The sequence below is a fragment of the Chiloscyllium plagiosum genome, unplaced genomic scaffold (assembly GCF_037043375.1).
Source record: "Chiloscyllium plagiosum isolate Xiang-an unplaced genomic scaffold, Cpla_swu_hap1 HiC_scaffold_22, whole genome shotgun sequence".
Taxonomy (NCBI): domain Eukaryota; kingdom Metazoa; phylum Chordata; class Chondrichthyes; order Orectolobiformes; family Hemiscylliidae; genus Chiloscyllium; species Chiloscyllium plagiosum.
Window position 1 is genome coordinate 18732692 of NW_028270160.1, and position 21173 is coordinate 18753864.

General features: G+C 41.9%; 1 protein-coding gene across 2 annotated transcripts in view; it reads left to right on the forward strand.

The window, feature by feature from the left end:
• sh3pxd2aa (SH3 and PX domains 2Aa) overlaps positions 1–21173 on the forward strand; it is a 322784-nt gene that overhangs the window by 135250 nt on the left and 166361 nt on the right. For both annotated transcript variants that reach the window (XM_043712866.2, XM_087998826.1), the window contains exon 5: positions 800–891. In XM_043712866.2, coding sequence (XP_043568801.2) covers positions 800–891 — 92 coding nt within the window. The remainder of the gene's footprint in view (positions 1–799; positions 892–21173) is intronic.

A 21173-nucleotide genomic window follows, 5' to 3' on the forward strand; every position in this document is an offset into this window, starting at 1 on the left:
AGACACCAGGGGGTCAGCCCATCTACAAAAGCTTCCCCCATTGTTTGAACAAAGTAACAGTGTAAACACAAGTTACAATGGGTTTCAGTAACTTGCTTGCTAAAAGTTCAGCAGTTCCTTCCTCAGTCCTTTATTGTGAAACACTCCTTTCCTAATTGAGTCTACAATGAAAAAAGAAATAAAATAAAATGATAGTCTTTACAGCTCAGCAGATCAGGGCAGTATCTAGTTAGAGAAACATGTTTATATTTTAGTGTTACTAATCTTCGTTAGAACCAAAAGAGTATTCTCTGTTTGAACTTAGGGCAAAAACCTACATATATATAGATAAATGGAAATACTGTACCTGAGGAAAGGGGTGGGATGATGGTGGGCACAAAAAGAGAAATGGGGCTCGCTAAAACACAGAGCCAAAAATATTTATTATTAAGTTATCATTAGTAAATTTATTAGTAAGAGTATTTTTAAAATGTTCTAAAATCATAAAATGTAACACAGACTTCAGCTTTAATCAATAAAATAAAAGATATATGTTTTGCCTTTTTCACAAAAAATTTAATTTGAATTCTGCTTAATAATGAAACATGTATAGTATCCATATTTGTAATAAAATTAGAAAATGCTGCAGAAACTCAGCAGATCTGACAGCTTCTGTGGCGAGTAAAGCAGATTTAATGTTTTGAGTCCAATATGACTCTTCTTCTGAACTGATCCATGTTTATAATGTTATTAAAATTTTTGTGTGCTTATGTATTGGTTTTTCCTTAGTGTGTAACATTCCTTTTTTAATCCGCTCTAGTCTCTGGTCCGACTGCCTCCTCTAATCTCGCAATGTGATGAAGTACTCCGGTTTTTTGAGCCTCGCCCAGAGGATTTGAATCCACCAAAGGAGTGAGTACCTAGCAGAACGTTAATGAACCTCAGTGAGCCTAAGCTGGGTATGCTGAAGGTTGAATGTAAAGTGAAGTCTCTGCTATAGTCTGGTGCTAAACCAACATGACAATATTCCAGCAAGGCCAGAGATTAGAAACTGGACAAGTTTTGGAAAGATGGAAGATGGATGGAAAAATTGGAACAAGAATACTTACATCATTAAGACCCCCCTTTTTTTCCAGGATCCTGCCAAACATCCAAACAAAACCTTCAGTATCTGCACCCACCATTGAATCTTGTCATTTCCCATGTGAGGCAAAAGCAAAATAGAAACTCCTAGAATAATGACCATTATTGGAAATGCCCTCTCAACTCCTACCACCACCACCCTGCCCCATGGTACCACTCACCACCATCACAAAAAAATTTTTAAAATTGATGAGCTTGTAGAATATATGGATTTAACTCCAAGGGATGTTAATAGATTCAGAGTCATTTGGAGCCTTGGTGTAAACATTGGATTAATGAACTTTGAAAAGGACCTGGTGGTTTCAGAAGTACTACAATGTTTATGGAACATTAATGGGAGAACAGGTTACATGGGACAAAAAGTCATACACTTGTATGAATTAGAAGAAGTATTGCTCCTTTGAGCCATGAGAGAATAATCACATATAAACCCCAATTAAAGTGGCAGTGTCCGAGAGGCCTTTTCCTTCTCTGGATTCTGCCCATCTAGCATCTGCATTAATTATTTCCTGGATGAAATAAAATTCTGCTGTGGTAAGTATATTGCCAATGCACATAGGTGGCTCAAGTTGCAGGTGGAAGAGGAATCAGGATGCTACCAGGAGGTTGATGAAGATTGTGGGTGTGTGGGAAATGCCAAGGGTGACATTGACTAAATATTGTACCCTGAGGTTTCCCTGAGGCTTTGGGTTCTAGCATATGGGAGAGTTTTGCAAGTTAATATGGGACTGCTGCTAGCATAACAACAACTCTGTGGTAAATATCGCTAAACGACGGAAGGCTACTCTGGCAGATCAGGAGCTTTCAGTTGTTTTCTCATGGGATGTGGGCATTTCTGGCTAGGCCAGCATTTATTTCCAATCCCTATTTGTTTTGGAGAAGTTGGTGGTGAGCTGCCTTCTTCAACTGCTGTGGTTCTTGTGGTGTAGGTAACCACAATATATTGGGAAGTTCCAGGATTTCCACCAAAAGTGAAGTAATGATGGCATAGCTCCATTAAGATGAGTAGCAACTTGGAGTGGAATTTGCTGGTGGTGGTGTTCCAATGCACCTGCTCACCTTATCCTTCGAGATGATATATTGAAGGGGTTGTACCAATGTCAGGTGATGCCATTTTTGATTAAATAACACCTCAGCTACATTCCAGAGGCTTATGAATCAAGTCCCAGAGTCTTATGAATCAAATCATAACTGGCGTTTGTAACCGTTTTGTGTATTTGGATCATGTTGCTCTTTATGGTAGCATTTGGGAAGAGCATATAAGACAAATCAAAGACTTGTTTGAGCAATTATAGTTGGCTGGTTTTGTGATGAAATTAGCTAAAAATGAATTTATGAATGCAAGAGTGACTTAATGGGACATGTGGTTTGACAAGGACACCTGTTAACCACTCTCTTAACCTATCTATATTCTATAGTGATTGTAATGAGTGGACCTCATAGAATATGAGTTCACTAATTGGGGCTGTCAATCAGGTCCAATCAGAGAGCCCTGGCTGACAGCTTAAAAAACAGGAGAGTCAGATGTTCTGCTCACTTTGAGAGATGGCTTTTAGAAAGATGGATCACTGTTAAGGACTTGCCATGTGTAAATAAAGGATGACTTAGTGACTGGATACTGGTTTCCGCAAGCAGCTCTCCCACATTTGTGGGAATGGCCGGGTAAGTCCTGGTCTGAGTTATACATCAACTATGCAAGTCCTTTCATAGGCTCCACTGTACATTTATGAGGGAGAGACAGAGAATTGGAGGTGTTGCTCCAGCCATTTAACAACTTACAGCTGTAGCCAGAAGGCTTTGGAAATCAGAAGACTTTGGTTGAATCGCAGGAAAGTATCGTAATTTGCATGAGCTTCATACTTCGCAATTAATACAAGTGCAGTCAGGCCCTCCCCAATGGCTTGCTTGCTTGCTTGAGTATTATATTAAGTAGAAATCATGAAACCCTAACCTTGGCTGTTCATTGCCCACTGAACTGCAGCAGAATTCTGTTCAACTCATTGGTAGCAGGCAGAGTCTGGTGGATAGTAAGAGGTGATGGTGAAAGGAATTAGGGACATGGTTCAAATGCTCCCACTTCTCACCTGTCACCCCCCCCCCCCTCACTTAAAGTGTGTTCCTTTCTGAAAACAGTCTTGCATTATGTGTTGATATTTCAGCTGTTAGGAATAACCATGCACCTTGTTCTGAATGTTTGTGTTTTCTCTTTCATTGACCATGTAATCTTGGCCTCTTAGATATACATATGCTTCCACCTAGTGGCTGTTCACATTCTGCTGCATCATGTAATACTGATGACATTTAAATGGTCATATTATACCAGAGCTGCACCTGCATACTGGTGGAAATTCTGTGAAGGGATTTCATGTTTCTGTTTTTATCAAAAAGGGACTTCATGTTTTTGTTTCATCTGTTCTGGAGATAGTGATGCATAGAGGTCAACAGCATAGAAAAGGGCCCTTCAACCTATTGAAGTTGTGCTGATCAAAAAACAACCACCTAACTACTCTAATCCCATTTGCCTTCACTTGGCCCATAGCCTTGTATGCTCTGGTATCACAAGTGTACATCTAAATACTTCTTAAATGTTAAGAGGGTTTTGCTTCAGCCGCTATTACAGGCAGTTTTCCAGAGTCCCACGAGCCTCTTGGTGACAAATAGTTTCTTTCCATCTGTGATGTAAATCTTATACCCCTTACCTTAAATCTATGCCCCTGGTCATTGATCCGTCCACCAAGGGAAAAGGTTTATTCCCATCTACCCTGTTTATGCCCTCATAATTTTATACATCACAATCATGCCCACTCTTGTCTCCTCTGCTCCAAGGAAAGCAGCCCCGGTCTCTCCAATCTCTCCTCATAACTAAAACTTTTGAGGCCAGGCAACATCCTGATAAATTCCCTCTGCACCTTCTCCAGCGCAGTCACATCCCTCCACAAGATGTGGATTCCACACCATGGCTGAACTTATAAAGTTCCAGCATTACCTCCCTGCTCTTAAACTCTGTGCGTTGGCTAATAAAGTATCCTACATGCCTTTTTATCCACTTTATCCACCTATCTTGCTACTTTAAAGGACTGGTGGGTATGCACACCAAGGACCCTCTGCTCCTCAATGCTTCCCGGGGTCCTATTGTTCATCGTGTATTCGCTTGTCTTGTTTGTCCTGTCCAGGTGCATCACCTCACAGATATTCAGATTGAATTCCGTCTGTCACTGATAACCCATCTGAGCAATCCATCTATATCGTCTTGTAATCTAAGGCTAAGCTTCTTACTATTTATCATTCCACCAACCTTTATATTATCCACAGACTTCCTGATAAACCCTCCAACATTCATGTCTAAATCATTTATATGTAACATAAATGGCAAGGGCCCTAACATTGATCTCTGTAGAACCTTACTAGACACGGGCTTTTAATCACAAAAACACCCTGTGACCATCGCCCTCTGCTTCCTGCCGCTCACCCAATTCTGTATCCAATTTGGCAAACTTCCCCTGACCTTTCGTATTAGTTTTCCATGTGGATCCCTTTGAAAAGCCTTGTTGAAGTCCAAGTAGACTATGTCAAATACATTGATCTCATCTATACACCTGCTTACCTTTTTGAAAGATTCGATCAAGTTGGTCAGACATAGTCACTCCTTAACAAAACCATGTTGACTATTCTTGATTAATCTCTGTGTCTTTTATTTTTATTAATTTTGTCCCTCAAATTGCTTCCAATAGATTTAGACAAGTTAGACAATTTCATGCATTCTCTTCTCTTTGGATCACTGCAGTTCTAACAGAGCTCTGATGTCAAGGAAGCATGTGACTTAGAGAATATGCAGCTAATGGCTTTTGCTGATCCACGATATCACTGCTGTTGTCCTTCTGAATTATAGTGATTGTAGATGTGAAAATAAACAGGATATTGTAGAATGCCCTTAATTAGTTGGTATCTACTACATGCAAAGTGTCCTGCTCGTCAATGTTGAGTTTTGTGGTAGAAGTGCTGATTTAGTGAACTACTGTCATCTTGGATGGTGTTGAGTTTTTGGTGTGCTGTTGTATCATATTCAGATAAATGGAGATTGTTCATCATATTTTCATCTTGGACCTTGTGATGGAGAAACTCTGGAGTCAAGAAGGGAGCCTCTCAACACAGGATGCTCAGCTCCTTAAAGCCACTCAGATAATATTGCTGATTCAGAAACATTTTAATCAATTGTCATTTAAAAAGGCTGATAATTTCCATCTCCAATTTTACTGGCATATCTTCTGCATCATATGGAATGGTAATGTCTGCAATGAAGCAGTTCTTTGTAAGGCAAATATGTTTGCAGAAGTTAAGAAAAGAAGACATTGTTGTCTCAGGCATGTGTGTAGGATAGAAAGTGACCACATCTCCAAGGATATGATATACAAGGAGGGCTTCTGTTCCAAGAAACCTGCAGTGCTCGCAAAGCTTTGTAACAAGGATTCTATGAAAAGAGACATGAACATGCCTACCTGTTGGAGTAAGTGATAGCCTATTGCTGGTTGAGAGGAACTTTGAAAGGGAGGGGTTGAATTTGGTTAGAGTCATAGAGTCATAGAGACGTACAGCACGGAAACAGGCCCTTTGGTCCAACTTGTCCATGCCGACTAGATTTCCCAACCCAATCTAGTCCCACCTGCCAGCACCCGGCCCATATCCCTCCAAACCCTTCCTATTCATATACCCATCCAGATGCCTTTTAAATGTTGCAATTGTACTAGCCTCCACGACTTCCTCTGGCAGCTCATTCCATACACATACCACCCCCTGCATGAAAAAGTTGCCCCTTAGGTCTCTTTTATATCTTTCCCCTCTCATCCTAAATCTATGTTTTCTAGTTCTGGACTCCCCGACCTCGGGGAAAAGACTTTGTCTATTTATCCTATCCATGCCCCTCATAATTTTGTAACCTCCATTAGGTCACCCCTCAGCCTCCAACGCTCCAGGGAAAGCAGCCCCAGCCTGTTCAGCCTCTCCCTATAGCTCAAATCCTCCACCATGGCAACATCCTTGTAAATCTTTTCTGAACCCTTTCAAGTTTCACAGCATCTTTCCGAAAGGAAGGAGACCAGAATTGCACGCAATATTCCAACAATGGCCTAACCAGTGTCCTGTACAGCTGCAACGTGACCTCCCAAATCCTGTATTCCTGTTGCAGTCCATGTTGGAGCAAAATAGGTAGGAACAGGGAGGAAATCCTGCTGAAAAAATATCAGATGTTTTATCTGATTGTTGGAGTGATTGGGGTCTGATTGTAATTCAGGTGTCTCTACTGTTTTCCATGTTCATTCTAACAAGAACCTGTCAGTTACAGACATTATCCTTACGTAGTGAGAGTTCAGCACAAGTTCGGAGAGCCTCCTCCTCCATGAGACCACTCTTTAGTCCTCTTGTAGGCATGTGATCCTACATTTCCATCACATCAAAATTATCTTAGACTCATTATGTTCAACCCAGTTGTCCACATTGTGCAATTTGGCATAGGAGTAGAAATATCAAGACAATTGACATATGGCTAAAAGGAGTGGTATGGGAAAGAGAGTTCATTTTCATGCAGTACTGGCACCGCAGCTGGGACATGATGGAACTGAACTGATGGGGCTAGTTTCACCTGAACCTGACTGACAGAGCTGAGTAGAAAGTGAGGTCTGCAGATGCTGGAGATCAGAGATGGAAATGTGTTGCTGGAAAGGCGCAGCAGGTCAGGCAGCATCTAGGGAACAGGAGAATCGACGTTTCGGGCATTAGCCCTTCTTCAGGAATGAGGAAAGTTGGTCCAGCAGGCTAAGATAAAAGATAGGGAGGAGGGACTTGGGGGAGGGGCGTCGGAAATGTGATAGGTGGAAAGAGGTCAAGGTGAGGGTGATAGGTCAGATTGGGGTGGGGGCGGAGAGGTCGGGAAGAAGATTGCAGGTTAGGAAGGCGGTGCTGAATTTGATGGATTTGACTGAGACAGGCTGGGGGGAGGGGAAATGAGGAAACTGGTGAAATCCGAGTTCATCCCTTGTGGTTGGAGGGTTCCTAGCCGGAGATGAGGCGTTCTTCCTCCAACCGTCGTTTAGCTGTGGTCTGACGATGGAGGAGTCCAAAGACCTGCATATCCTTGGTGGAGTGGGAGGGGGAATTAAAATGTTGAGCTACAGGGTGGTTGGGTTGGTTGGTCCGGGTGTCCCAGAGGTGTTCTCTGAAACGCTCCGCAAGTAGGCGGCCTGTCTCCCCAATATAGAGGAGGCCACATCGGGTGCAAAGGATGCAATAGATGATATGTGTGGAGGTACAGGTGAATCTGTGGCGGATATGGAAGTTTCCTTTGGGGCCTTGGAGGGAGGTGAGGGGGGAGGTGTGGGCGCAAGTCTTGCACCTCCTGCGGTTGCAGGGGAAGGTGCCGGGAGTGGAGGTTGGGTTGGTGGGGGGTGTGGATCTGACGAGGGAGTCACGGAGGGAGTGGTCTTTACGGAATGCTGATAGGGGAGGGGAGGGAAATATATCCTTGGTGGTGGGGTCCGTTTGGAGGTGGCGGAAATGACGGCGGATGATGCGCTGTACATGGAGGTTAGTGGGGTGGTAGGTGAGGACCAGTGGGGTTCTGTCCTGGTGGCGGTTGGAGGGGCGGGGTTCAAGGGCGGAGGATCGGGAAGTGGAAGAGATGCGGTGGAGGGCATCGTCGACCACGTCGGGGGGGAAATTGCGGTCCTTGAAGAAGGAGGCCATCTGGGATGTGCGTTTTTGGAACTGGTCCTCCTGGGAGCAGATGCGGCGGAGTCGAAGGAATTGGGAGAATGGGATGGCGTTTTTACAGGGGGTAGGATGGGAGGAGGCGTAGTCCAGGTAGCTGTGGGAGTCGGTCGGTTTGTAGTAGATGTCCGTGTTGATATGGTCGCCTGAGATAGAAATAGAAAGGTCGAGGAAGGGGAGGGAGGAATCTGAGACTGTGCAGGTGAATTTGAGGTCGAGGTGGAAGGTGTTGGTGAAGTGGATGAACTGTTCAACCTCCTCGTGGGAGCACGAGGCGGTGCCGAGTTGACAGAGCTGAGTCCCAGCAGAAAGGTTAAATAAGGCAAAGACTTTAAACTAGAAGCTTAACAATCTAATTAAATGGAACAGGACCAGAGAACATAGATAAAACGAAAGTAAGAGAGGACATTTATAACAAGACAATAAATAGAGTTGAATGGGAGTTTAAAAAAATTGGTTAACATTAAGTGACAGGAAATCATGACTGAACAGGGCATTGTTGACTCCCTGATCATTGGGCACATAAGGCAGGGCATCTCACAGAGAAGTGCAGTCTGGGGTCAGAATGTGCATTCTTTTCTTTCCTTCGCTGCTGACCTTCTACATTAGTATTAAGAGTCAAAACTCAAATTGTGTGCAGCTTGATGGCAAGTTGTTGCCATTCTGAATTATTGGTAGCAAGCTCCTGCCAGTCATTAATGTCAATTAGTGCTTCAAGGAGAATCTTAGATTATATTTTAATCTTAGATTATATTAGAATGTTGGCCATTTGAAAGTTGAGAGAGCAGGACCTGGCAGGGGAGACAGGTTTCAGCATCTGAGTACAATGTCAAGTCCATCAAAGATAATTTTGTAGAAATTTTACCTGAAGTCATCCTCAAAAAGAATGCTAGCATTTGTTTGACAATCCATCCATTGAATCTGAAAGATTAGGCAGAGGCATTGCTGATGGAATTTTTTTATTGCTGGTGTGCGTTGTAGAAACATAGGACGTGGGAGCAGGAGTAGGCCATTTGGTCCTTCAAGCCTGGAACACCTTCCAGTAAAATCACAGCTAATCTAGTTGTGGTCTTGTCTTCACTTTCCTGTCTGACCACCCACCCCACAGAGTCTTGACTTCATTATCTAGGAGATATCTATCTAACTCATTGGTGAATAAATTTAAAATACCAGCCTCCACTACCTTCTGGGGAAGAGAATTTTACATGCTAATTACCCTTTGAGAGAAAAAATAGTCTCCTCATCTTGTCTATTCTCTTTAAATCTCACTTAAGGAGACCTTTTATTCTTGAACCATGTTCTGCAGTTTTAGCCTTCCTCACATAGGAAACATCCACTTGGTATCTATCCTATTCAATCCCTCAGGCTCTTATAGGTTTCAATGAGATCACCCCTCATTCTTCTAAACTCAAATGGGTAAAGGCCCAGCCTGCACAACCTTTCTTTGTAAGATAAGCTCTTCGTCCCAGGAATGAGTTGAGTGAACCTTCTCTGAACTCCTTCTAAAGCAAATATATCTTGTTTTCAAATAAGGAGACTAAAACGTGCACAGTTCTCCAAATGTGCTCTCAATAATGTCAAGTACAATTGTTGTAAAGCTTCCCTACTGTTACACTTCATTCTCCTTGCAAAAAAAAATTCCATTTGCCTTCCTAATCACGTGCTGTGTCTGCAAACTAACTCTTTGATTCATGTACAAAGATACCCAGATACCTCTTTACCATTTGAGTTGTGGAGTGTTTCTCCATTTAAGTAGTATACTGCTTTTCACTTCTTATTGCCAAAATAGACAAGTTCATTTTCATCCACATTATACTCCATCTGCCAAATTTTTGCCACTGACTTAACTTATCCATATCCCTTTGCAGATTTGGTTCTCTCATCCAAAATGTTGAAAAAGGTTGTAAATAATTGAAGACCAAGTACTGATCCTTATAGCACTCTGCTAGTTACTACCTGCCAACCTAATAATGACCTGTTTAGTCCTAACCTGCTTCCTCTTAGCTAACCTATCCTTTATCCATGCTAATATGTTTCTCACTGCACCGGGTACTTTGATCTTATGCAGCAACCTTCAAAGTGGCACCTTATCAAATACGTTCTGGAAGTTCAAGAGTAACACAAATTCAGGTCCCCTCTATCCACTGTGAATATTATTTTATCAAAACGTTCATACATTTAACATGATTTTACTTCCATGCTTGGATCACATGCTTGATCACATTATGATTTTCCAAGTATCTTGCTATAACCCCCTTAGTAATGGATTCAGCACTGACACATGATGCCTTTCTAAACTAAAAGCCTTTTACTACTACACTGTCTGTATTCCTCTGTTCCCTGCTTTTTAACATCTATGTCTTAAGCATTGCTATGGTATCCGTCTCCGTCACCTCCTCTGGCAGTACATTCAAGGCACTTAACACACTCTGTGTAAAAAACACTGCCTCTCATATCTCCTTCAAACTTACCCCTTTTACCTTAAATCTATGTCACCTAATTATTGAATTTCTACCCTGAGAAAATGACTCTGACTATCCATTATATCCATGCCTCTCATAATTCCTCATCCTCTGATGTTCAGATGAAAACAAACCAAGTTTGTCCAATTTCTCCTCATAGCTAATTCCCCCCAGACTAGGCAACATCCTGGTAACCCATTTCTGAACCTTCTCCAAAGCCTGCACATCCTTCTTGAAGTGTGGCGACCATAATTAATATTCCAAGTGTAGCCTAACTAAAGTTCTGTACAGCTGCAACATGACTTGCCATTTTGTTTACTCTGTGCCCTGACCGAAGAAGGCAAGAATGCATATACCTTCTTGACCACCTTATTCACTTGTGTTGTCACTTTAAGGGAACTGTGCACCTGCATGCCTAGATCCTTCAGTATGTTAATGCTGTTAAGAGTTCTGCCATTTACTGTATAAGTCCCTCCAGCATTCAATTTTCCAAAATGCATCACCTTACATTTTTTTCCAGATTGGAATCCCACTTGCCATTTCTCCACTCAAGTCTCAAGTCTTTATATATTCTGCTGTATCCTCTTGTCAAAATGGAGACCTGTGACCAGTGGTGTCCCACAGGGATCCGTGCTGGAACCAATGTTGTTTGTGATATAATTAATTGATTTGGAGGAATGTGTAGGTTGCTTCATTAGCAAATTTGCAGATGACATTAAGATTGGTGGAGTAGCAGATTGTGAATAGGAATTGTCAGAGAATATAGCAGAATATAGATAGATTGGAGAGTTGGGCAGAGAAATGGCAGATGGAGTTCAATCCAGACAAATGCGAGGTGATGCATTTTGGAAGATGCAATTCCAGAGTGAACTATACAGTATATGGAAAGGTCCTGGGGAAAATTGATCTACAGAGAGATCTGGGTGTTCAGGACCACTGTTCCTTGAAGGTCAGTGGAGTGGTCAAGAGGGCATACGGCATGCTTTCCTTCATCGGACGTGGTATTGAGTACAGTTAGCAGGTCATGTTACAATTGTATAAGACTTTGGTTTGGCCACATTTGGAATACTGTGCACAGTTCTGGTCACCACATTACCAAAAGGATGTGGATGCTTTGGAGAGGGTGCAGAGGAGGTTCACCGGGATGTTGCCTGGTATGGAGGATGCTAGCTATGAGGAGAGGTTGAGTAGATTAGGATTATTTTCATTTGAAAGAAGGTGATTGAGGGGGAACCTAATTGAGGCCTACAAAATCCTGAGAGGTATAGACAGGGTGGATAGCAAGAAACTTTTTCCCAGAGTGGAGGACTCAATTACTAGGGGTCACAAGTTCAAAGTGAGAGTGGAAAAGTTTAGGGGAGATATATGTAGAAAGTTCTTTACACAAAGGTGTCATGGTTGCTTGGAATGCGTTGCCAGTGGAGGTGGTAGGGGCAGGAATGATAGCGTCATGTAAGATGTATTTGGACAGATATATGATTGGGGAGAGGGCAGAAGAATACAGATCCTTAGAAAATAGGCAGCAGATTTAGATAGAGGATATGGATCGGCACAGGCTTGGAGGGCTGAAGGGCCTGTTCCTGCGCTGTAATGTTCTTTGTTGTTTGTTCTTGTTCTCTAGTAATCCTGTTCACTATCTGCAGCACCTCCAATCTTTGTGTTATCTGCAAACTTGATGATCGGGCTACCCACATCTTCCTCAAAATCATTTATAGATTACAAACAACAGGGTTTTGAGCACTATTTCGTTTGGATAATTGATTATTCGGTTAACTGATTTCCACTTGGGCTCGGAGTTTTCTGTGAAGTCTGCTCCCCATTCAGCAGAGTAGGCAAGAGCACACTGCATGTGAGACCCCGCCCCTTGTCTGCTCTCACCCTGCCCCCGCCCACCCCCAACCCCGTCTGCTCCCACCCCGTCCCCCACTGTCCCCAACCCCGTCCGCTCCCACCCCATCCAACACAGTCCCCGCCTGTCCCCAACCCGCATCCCCATCCATCCTCGCCCACCATCCGACCCCTGTCCGTGCCGGGGGAGGGGCGGGGAGGCCGGATTGTACACCAATAGTAAGACTGCTGCTGCCTTTGTGGGGTAATTTTCCAAATAGCGTTCACACACACACAACTTTTGAGAGGTTCCACCTCTGCCCTGTACAGGAAAATGTTGGAGAGATTATCTGGGGAAGGGGGTTTAGGGTTCACCCCTCCATAGAACTCCAGGGAAAGTGTAGGAGGAGAGAGAGAGAGAGGGCGAGAGGTCAGTCATTTAGAGACAGTGCCTGGACTGTCCAGGACTGTTCTCGGCAGCATTTCAGTGAGCCGAGTTTGTTTTTAATCATTGTACCTATAAACAAACGATGCGATCAGGGTTGACACAGCTCTTTGACGTAATGTTTCTATCGGGACCTTGAGATCCCCTTCGGATAATCCGATATTCGCATAATTGATATTCAGATAATCGAGGTTCCTCTGTACCTGTTTGAGAGTGGAATGGCCATAAGGGTCTCTTGCACTGCCTGCCCACGCTTACTCACTTTTCTGGTGTTCACCTAACTCTTCTCTATCTGTGTGACCACCTTGCTAAATGTACTACCATGACATTCCCAGCCTAATGGAAATTCCTCAGTGAGTCCATCTGCAGCTCCAGGCACATAATGAAGCAAATTAGGAGCGGAAACACTTCCTGCATACATAGTCAGCATGGACACAGGAAGTGTTCCTGATTTCTGTCTCCTATCTTGAAGACTGCTACAATTGCTGCATTCCTGAAGTTGGCAGGGGATTTCTTCTTCTCTATCATATCTGTAAGATGAATTCATGGAGTCTTGATGTAAGCAAAGGTCCATCAGCTTTGAAGACATCAGAATACCTTTGGGGTTGGAACTTTCTTGTTTATCATCTATATGATTTCTTGTTTCAGCAGTCCCATCAATGATGTTCACCTGTACTTTCCAGGACAGGGTATTGGGACTTACCTTGGTGAATATCAGCAGTCACTGTGGATTCATGGTTGAAGCATTGTTCAAAATATCTCTTCAGTGTTTATGCATGGCATTACCACTGCTGAGAATAGAGCAAAGGGGATTTTGTCCATTTTGCTTCTGTGTATAAATGGCCCTGGAACATCAAAAAGTTTTGCAGGTCATGAAGAATCAGCATATTGTTATTAATCTTGTGCTTTATCTTCCTCCCACAAGTCACTTGTTCCAACGGGCAATTAAGGATTCTCATCTTTTGTTCTAGGAGATTTCATATTTGAGCATATGTATTAATCAGTCAATAAAATTTGTGCCATAGATTAACACATCTTTTAAAAATAGCAAATCTAACACACAACTTTATTTCTAGAGGGAGAGGAACGAAACTTATGTTAAACCTTAATTGAATCCAAGTTAGACCATGCTTCAACCACTGCATGAACTTCTTACCATTTATAAGAAGGATCTAGATGTAGTAGAGAAGGTGCAATGAAGATGTGAGAGGGTATACCTGAAGTGCATGGTGCTACCGCTAGGTGAGGGCTTGATTGGTTCACTCCTTCCCTTTTCCCCCATTAGATTGCAGGAGATTTGTCTTCCTTGAATAGGACATACTTGATAATTCAGTGAAATCACTGAATTCAGTTAACTGCTTATGTGTTGTGTTCACAAAAGAAGCAATAGGACAGATTTCCTTGAGTTTACCAAAGATGGAGGTTAGTATTATCTTTCTCTCTCACACACACAAACACATATTTTGCAAATGAGGGAAAAGAAACAGAAATTGTTGGAAAGGCTCTGCAGGTCTGGCAGCATCTTTGGAGAGAAATCAGAGTTAATGTTTCAGGTTGAGTGACACTTGCTCAAAATTGCATCTTGTGTGCCTTTGTCATCCCATTTCCCTATCCCCGTATCAGTCGAAGCAAAACGCTCAGAGACACAGGATAGTTTTACCTCCATCGTTATTCCGGCCCTGGAGGGACACAGAGTGATCGTCCATGTGCACAGGGTCTTCTCTCGAGTAGCACATTCTTAATGAATTATATAGTCACTTGCAGGGAGGAGCATCCAGATAAGGCAACATATATATTTATTGGGCAACCGTTACAATCAGCGAGTGTCAATAGTAAAGATTAAGCCATCTGCTGTGATACAATGAATGTTCTTAACCTTGTTAACTGGCTTCACATAATGAATACCTTTCACCTTGTTAACTGACTTCACATACTGAATACATCTAAAGCTTGTTAAATTACTTTACATAATGCTTTTCCACCTTGTTAACCCACTACTCTTGCCTCTAGGACATCATTGCTTACTGCAAGTGCTAGCTGAACCTTTTGTTTCACAAGAACTCAAAAGTTAACTCTTTCCCTCCCTGCTCATACCGTATACACTTTCTCATTCCCTCCTTTTATCATTTCATGATAACCACCTAGATTGCACTACCAGCTTTCATAAGACTCTGACAGCCAGTATTTAAGCAAGTTTTCGACACACAGCATGCAATGATTATAACAACAAAAATTACTAGTCTGTTACAGTAAATAGAGTTTGAAGAATCCTCCCATGTGGAAAAAATTCATGCTCAGTGGTTAGCACTGCTGCTTCACAGTGCCAGAGTGCCAGGCGACTGTCTGTGTGGAGTTTGCACATTCTCCCCGTGTCGGCGAGGGTTTCCTCGAGGTGCTCCGGTTTCCTCCCACAGTCCAAAGCTGTGCAAGTCAGGTGAATTGGCCATGTTAAATTGCCCATAGTGTTAGGTGCATTAGTCAGAGGGAAATTATTTTCCTTTAACGAATTGATACTTGGCTAATGTGAAAGCTGTCAGGAAAAGTATTTCAAAGGTCTGGAACAGCAAGAAAACAACAAAATGTTTCCTGTGCTTTAGCAATTGAAGAGGCAGTTTCAGTTCTGATTTAAATCTCAAATATTCGTGGGAAACAAATGCAAATTTTTTAAACTATGTTCTCTAAATGAAACTTCCCAAATAAAACAGTCAGAATTACAGTGGCAACTTTGATAGAGATCAATGTTCTTTGAATTTGCAATATGAAGAGGGCCAATGAAGATTTAACTACTGAAACAAATACTGAGCTATAGAAGCAATCATCCCAGCACCCACAAACGGAACTGCATTAGAACATTATTTCAATGAGCCACCACACACTCCAGCACAGAGGTACTACGAAGAGCAGAGAAAAATCACCTATTCAGTGTATTCAAAAAGAACAGTTATCCAATGAACACAGTCCACCAATTTCTCAGCAACAAACCGAAACAAGCAGACAAAACACGTCCAGAAGCCCCAGCCACTCTCTCCTACATCAAAGACTCCCAGAAGTGACTCCCAGACTACTCAGATTTCTTGGCATCACGGTAGCCCACAAACCCACTGACACACTAAAACACCAGCTAATTATCTTGAAAGACACTATACAGACAACAAGCAAAGCTAATGTCACTTACAAAATACCTTGCAAGAACTGTAACAAACACTACATTGGACAAACAGGCAGAAAAACACATTGAATTGAGATTCTGATTCAAACAAGGCAAAACAGTTAATTAAAGGATTTTCTGAACCAGTATTTTAACAACCAAAATTTTTAAACATCAAAATCTCTCAGCATGGCACAATTTACATCGAAACTTTCCTTGTTCAACCCATGTATCAATACAACCTTAATTTCAGCGTTTCTCATTTTATTTGCATCCTCTCACTGAAATTACACTTATAAAAAGAGAAAGCCCTCGCAGTGGACCACATGCCGTCGCAGTCCAAGCCACTCTTCCCCCCAGTACAAAGACCCGCGGAGCCTCAAATTTCGCCACTAGGGGACTTTAATCCTTTTCTCACTTTACTCCTCAATCAAACGCAGAGGACTCGAATCTCAATTAAACACAGAGAACTTGAATCCCACTTAAACACAGAGAGCTCGAATTCCACTTAAACAAATAGAAGTCAATGTCAATTAAACACAGAGAACTCGAATCCCACTTAAACACAGAGAACTCGAATTCCGCTTAAACATAGAGGACTCAAACCCCTATTTGTCAGTGCGTTGCGGACTCTAATCCCTGTTTCTCAGTATGTTAGGGATTCTAACCCCTGTTTCTCAGCGCGCAAAGGACTTGAACCTCAATTTAACCCAGGGAACTCGAACCCCAATACAGCAAAGAGGACTTGAACATCAAATTAACTCGGAACTTGAACCAATACAGTGTGGAGGACTCGAACCTCAATTTAACCCCTTCATAATATTGCACAGTGGACTCGAACTTCTGTTCGTTAGCGCGCTTACAAAACTGTGTCTCCCGACTTAACTAATTATTGTTTGAGGAGTCCGTAGAATAGAGAGCGATCGAGTGAGGGGACCGTTTCCGACACACAGGAATATTGAGAGGGACCAAAGTTTAAAATCTTACCTTGTGTGCCGTCTTGCGATACCAATGTTCCGGGCGATCGCTGACACTGTCCAATCGTTACTATTCGTTCGGCTGACTACGCCGATATTGTCGTCCCGGTTCCCCATCCCCATATCAGTCAGAAGCAAAATGCTCAGAGTCACAGTATTGTTTTACCTCCTTCATCTTTATTCCGGCCCTGGGGGGAGAGAGATCGATCGCCTATGTGTATAGGGACAGGAGTTCTCAGTCTTCTCTCAACTAGCGGATTCTTAATGCATTATATAGTTACTTGCAGGGAGGAGCATCCAGATAAGGCAACATACATATCGATTGGCTGACCGTTACAATCAGCGAGTGTCAATAGTAAAGATTAAGCCACCTGCTGTTACACAATGAATGTTCTTAACCTTGTTAACTGGCTTCACGTAATGAATACTTTTCACCTTGTTAACTAACTTTACATACTGAATACTTCTTCATCTTGATAAATGACTTTACATAATGAATGCTTTTCCACCTTGTTAACCCACGACCCTTGCCTCCAGGATGTCATTGTTTACTGCAAGTTCTTATCTGATCTGAGTCATGCTAGCTGAATGTTTTGTTTCACAAAACCTCAAGCCTTAATGCTTCCCCTACCTGCTCTTACCCTACACACCTTCTCACCTTGATGCCTATCACAATCATCTCCTCTCTGTATCCGCCTATCGTTATTCCCACCTACCTTGCCCCCAACAACATCCCCCCATTTAATTCTCAGCCCCCTCCCCTCCCCTCTCCCCAGTCCTGATGAAGGGTTCTCCCCGAAATGTCAACCCACCTGCTGCTTCGATGCTGCTCTATTTGCTGTGCTTTTTCCAGCACCACATTTTATCGACTTTGATTCTCCAGTATCTGCAGTCTTCACTAGCTCCCACCTGCCTGAAAGGAAAAGAAAATGTTTCTTGTTAGCACGTCGAATGAGCTGGAGGATGATGTGGACTAGGGAGTGGTGCAGCCCTGAGTCAGTGTGATGAGATCCTGGTGGAGAGAGAGGTTCATATGTTGAGGCATGGCACTGAGTGTGGATCTCAGGATGCAGGGTGAGAGCACCTGGCTGTGGAATGTTGAGCATTGCGGAGATACCTATAAGGAGAAAGTGAGGACTGCAAATTCTGGAGATGCCTATAATCCTGGTGGATTTAAACCACAAAGGATGAAACTTGAGTTGGAATCCACAAGTAGTGAGCCTGAGCTGGAGGTAGTCACTGAGGAGTGTGATGTGATTGTGGAAATGAGTTTTAGCAAATACCTGGTCAAATGCCAGAATTAACGGTGAAATTAATGAAGGTGGACAAGAAAAAAGATTGGAATAGAACGGAAACTCTGTCGGCGAGAGGAGCAGAACTTCTTCAAAGTGGGTATGCCTAGAAAAGAAGTGGCAGTCAGTTAAATACTAAATAAAAATTGAAAGAACATCTGCAATTCTTACTGATTTTCACAAGTGAGGAAGTTTGGCCAAAGTAAAGTCCATAAAAAACAAAAATAAGGATATAGTTATGGTTTGGGGACCTAGCAGATTTAAGGCAGAATTCAATGGCCCCATTGCTTCTAATTTAAAGATATAGTTGACTAAGTTGTTTGATTCTCTGGATATAAATGAATTCTTTATTGCATATTCGTGCTGCACATTGAGAGGAAGTCGAACAATAATAGACAATATTCAGAACTTGCAGGTTGTGTGGAGAGACAGATCACAGGTACCCCAACTTTGCTTCTGGGCCACTTGTACAGTTCTTCAGAGAAAGAATGTGCTTAAAATCCACAGATGGTCGCTTGTCATGTGCTTGCTTTCTCTAGTTGTCACTAGTTGAAACATGATCAAACATGATCAGTTATTCCCATTGTTCCTTATTGGTTAGCTCATATCTAGGGAGCTATCTTAAACAGAATCCCATTGTCCAAACCATTAATCCTTCCGCAGGTGATTGTCATAGGTGCTTGTAATTGAGTTAGGAGATGTGGGATCCTTTCTACTCTTTAGGAATCATTTGCTGTCTTTGCAAATTTACTGCCTTCATTCCACTGTTGTGCACAATTAGGTGACCATCATTTCTTTTAGAAATCACTTTTAGTCTGTGTTTTTAAAAGGTCTTTTTCAAATTCATGTTTCAAACTGGCAGAGTAATAGTCATTGTTTGGCATGAGCACCTCTTTGTGACAATTGGTAAACATTAACAGGAAAGTATTTACAGAGTGGAATTAATTTCTCTTGAGAAAATAAGGCTGTGTGGTAATTATATAGCTCCTTAAGATTATGTTTTAGTGGATTTGATACAGGAAGACTGTTATCTGTTGCTAAGAAGAATGTAACTAGAGGTCGTTGATGTATGATAGTCACCAGGAAATCAGGGTGGAATTCAGAAGATATTTCAACCCATAGAGTGCTGAGGATGTGAAACACACTACAACAGGGAGTGTGTGAAGTGAACAGTGTATGTGCATTTAAGGTCAAGGTAGACAAGCATTTCAAAGGAATAGATGGTTATGATGCTAGATTTAGATGGGAAAATATGGGAGAAGGCCAGAGTAACACTCAAGTATGACCTGATTAGGCTGGATAGTTTGTTTCCATAATATAACTAATAGATTCTGGTCACTGTTGTCCATCAGGATATCAGTGACTGGGGTGGTTAATGCATTTCTTTTTGGAGATGGTCATAGCTTGGCACTTACATGGTACCAATCTTATCAGTTACTTCTCTGAAGAGCCTGGAAGTTGAGAACAACTTGTGGATAGACATGAAACGCTTTGGTATTGGAGGAAATGTGATCAGAGCGTCTAAACAAAAACTATTACCTGGCCAAAAACACTTCCTGAAGATTTGGTTTAAAGAATGTTATCGATTTTCTTAATCCACGACTGCAAGTAATTTTTTTTTAGTTGAGTATCTGGTGAAGACGAGTGGTCCTGTTGGTCTTTGATGGCAGTGATTGCCCTGAACCCAGAAAGTAATGGACGGGGCCACTGTATTGAGTTATTCAAATTATGTTTTTATTAGCTGGTGTTTTAGGAGCACAGCATTTTGGTCGAAGTGTAGCTCAGCAAATGCTGGAGCAGATTTTTGGCTTCAAAACCTGAATGTTTGTAGAAAATGCCAAATCATTCAATTGATTCATGACACTTTGTTTCTACATTCTTATTGTCGTTAGAGTGGCAATAGTTTAATCTGTTGCAGTTGATATTTCTGGTGATATTGTTGTTATACATAGTTTATTGTTCAGGAGAGTGAGAATGGAGGATTGGAGAAAATGTGCTTCCTTGTTTCTATAGTATTGAATGTGTTTTTCTGTTGTGTCACCAAGTTCTTTGATCACAGTCCAAGTTAGATGCTCAGCTCGTATATTTCTGCACAGATCATGTCCCTCCCATAGTCATTTTCTTGTCAATGGATGCAATAATAAATTGGACATTATCTGGTAAGAGAGAGAGAAAAGATTAACTATGAATCATTACCACCAAGAAGGAAATATTTTGCTATATTGCAAATACATGTAATGTTCCTATAAAGATTTTAACTGTTTGCATGCTTTGGACTAAGGTTTTGAAAACTCCACACAATTTGTTTGATGTGGTGGAGCACATGCACTTTTTGAGTGTAGGGAAATACTTAATTAACTAATTCCAGAAAGCCTAGATGCTGTTAGGCATTCAGAACTGTGCTTACAGGAAACACAGCATGCTAGTAAGCTTTCTGCTCCTAGTCCAAATCACCTGACATTATGACATTGGTTTATGTTTGTGGATGAGTTTGGTGAAAGTGTGAGTATAAAAAGGGACAATAATAAGATTGGATGGAGAAGAAAAAAACCTAAGGATAACTTAGATATCACATCACACACAATGCATTCCATACCTAATAGGAATTCTGTGATTTCAGGGATCTTAATCCTGTCATTGGTTAAAGGAAGTGTTGTATTGATCTTCACATTTAGATTCAAGTTGGGAGATGGCGACATAGTAGTAATGTATGGTGACAATGCAAGTGCAAAGGGAGCACTTGCTGCATATTTCTTGGCGCTGTTTGTAATGCCAATACTTGTGCCTGAAAAGCTTTCATTAGTAAAATACTGCAGATCTGTAGAATAACTCAAGTGGAGTTTTCAATAAATATCCCAGCAGATCAATGAAAATGATCAGGTTAAAATGCAACCATTTTAAATCAGAATATGCCAAGTGGATGATCAATCTCATCCTTCTGATGTTTCCAGCTTCACAAGTGTAATTTAACCAATTTGATTTACCTCACATGATTGCAAATAGAGCTAAGTGCAATCAATAGTGAAGGCTTGAGCTGTGAGAACATTCTGACAGCAGTATTGAAGTCTTGTGCTCCACAATTCGCCTTACGCCTAGTCAAGCTGCATGATTACAATATTAGCATCTACCCAACAATATAAC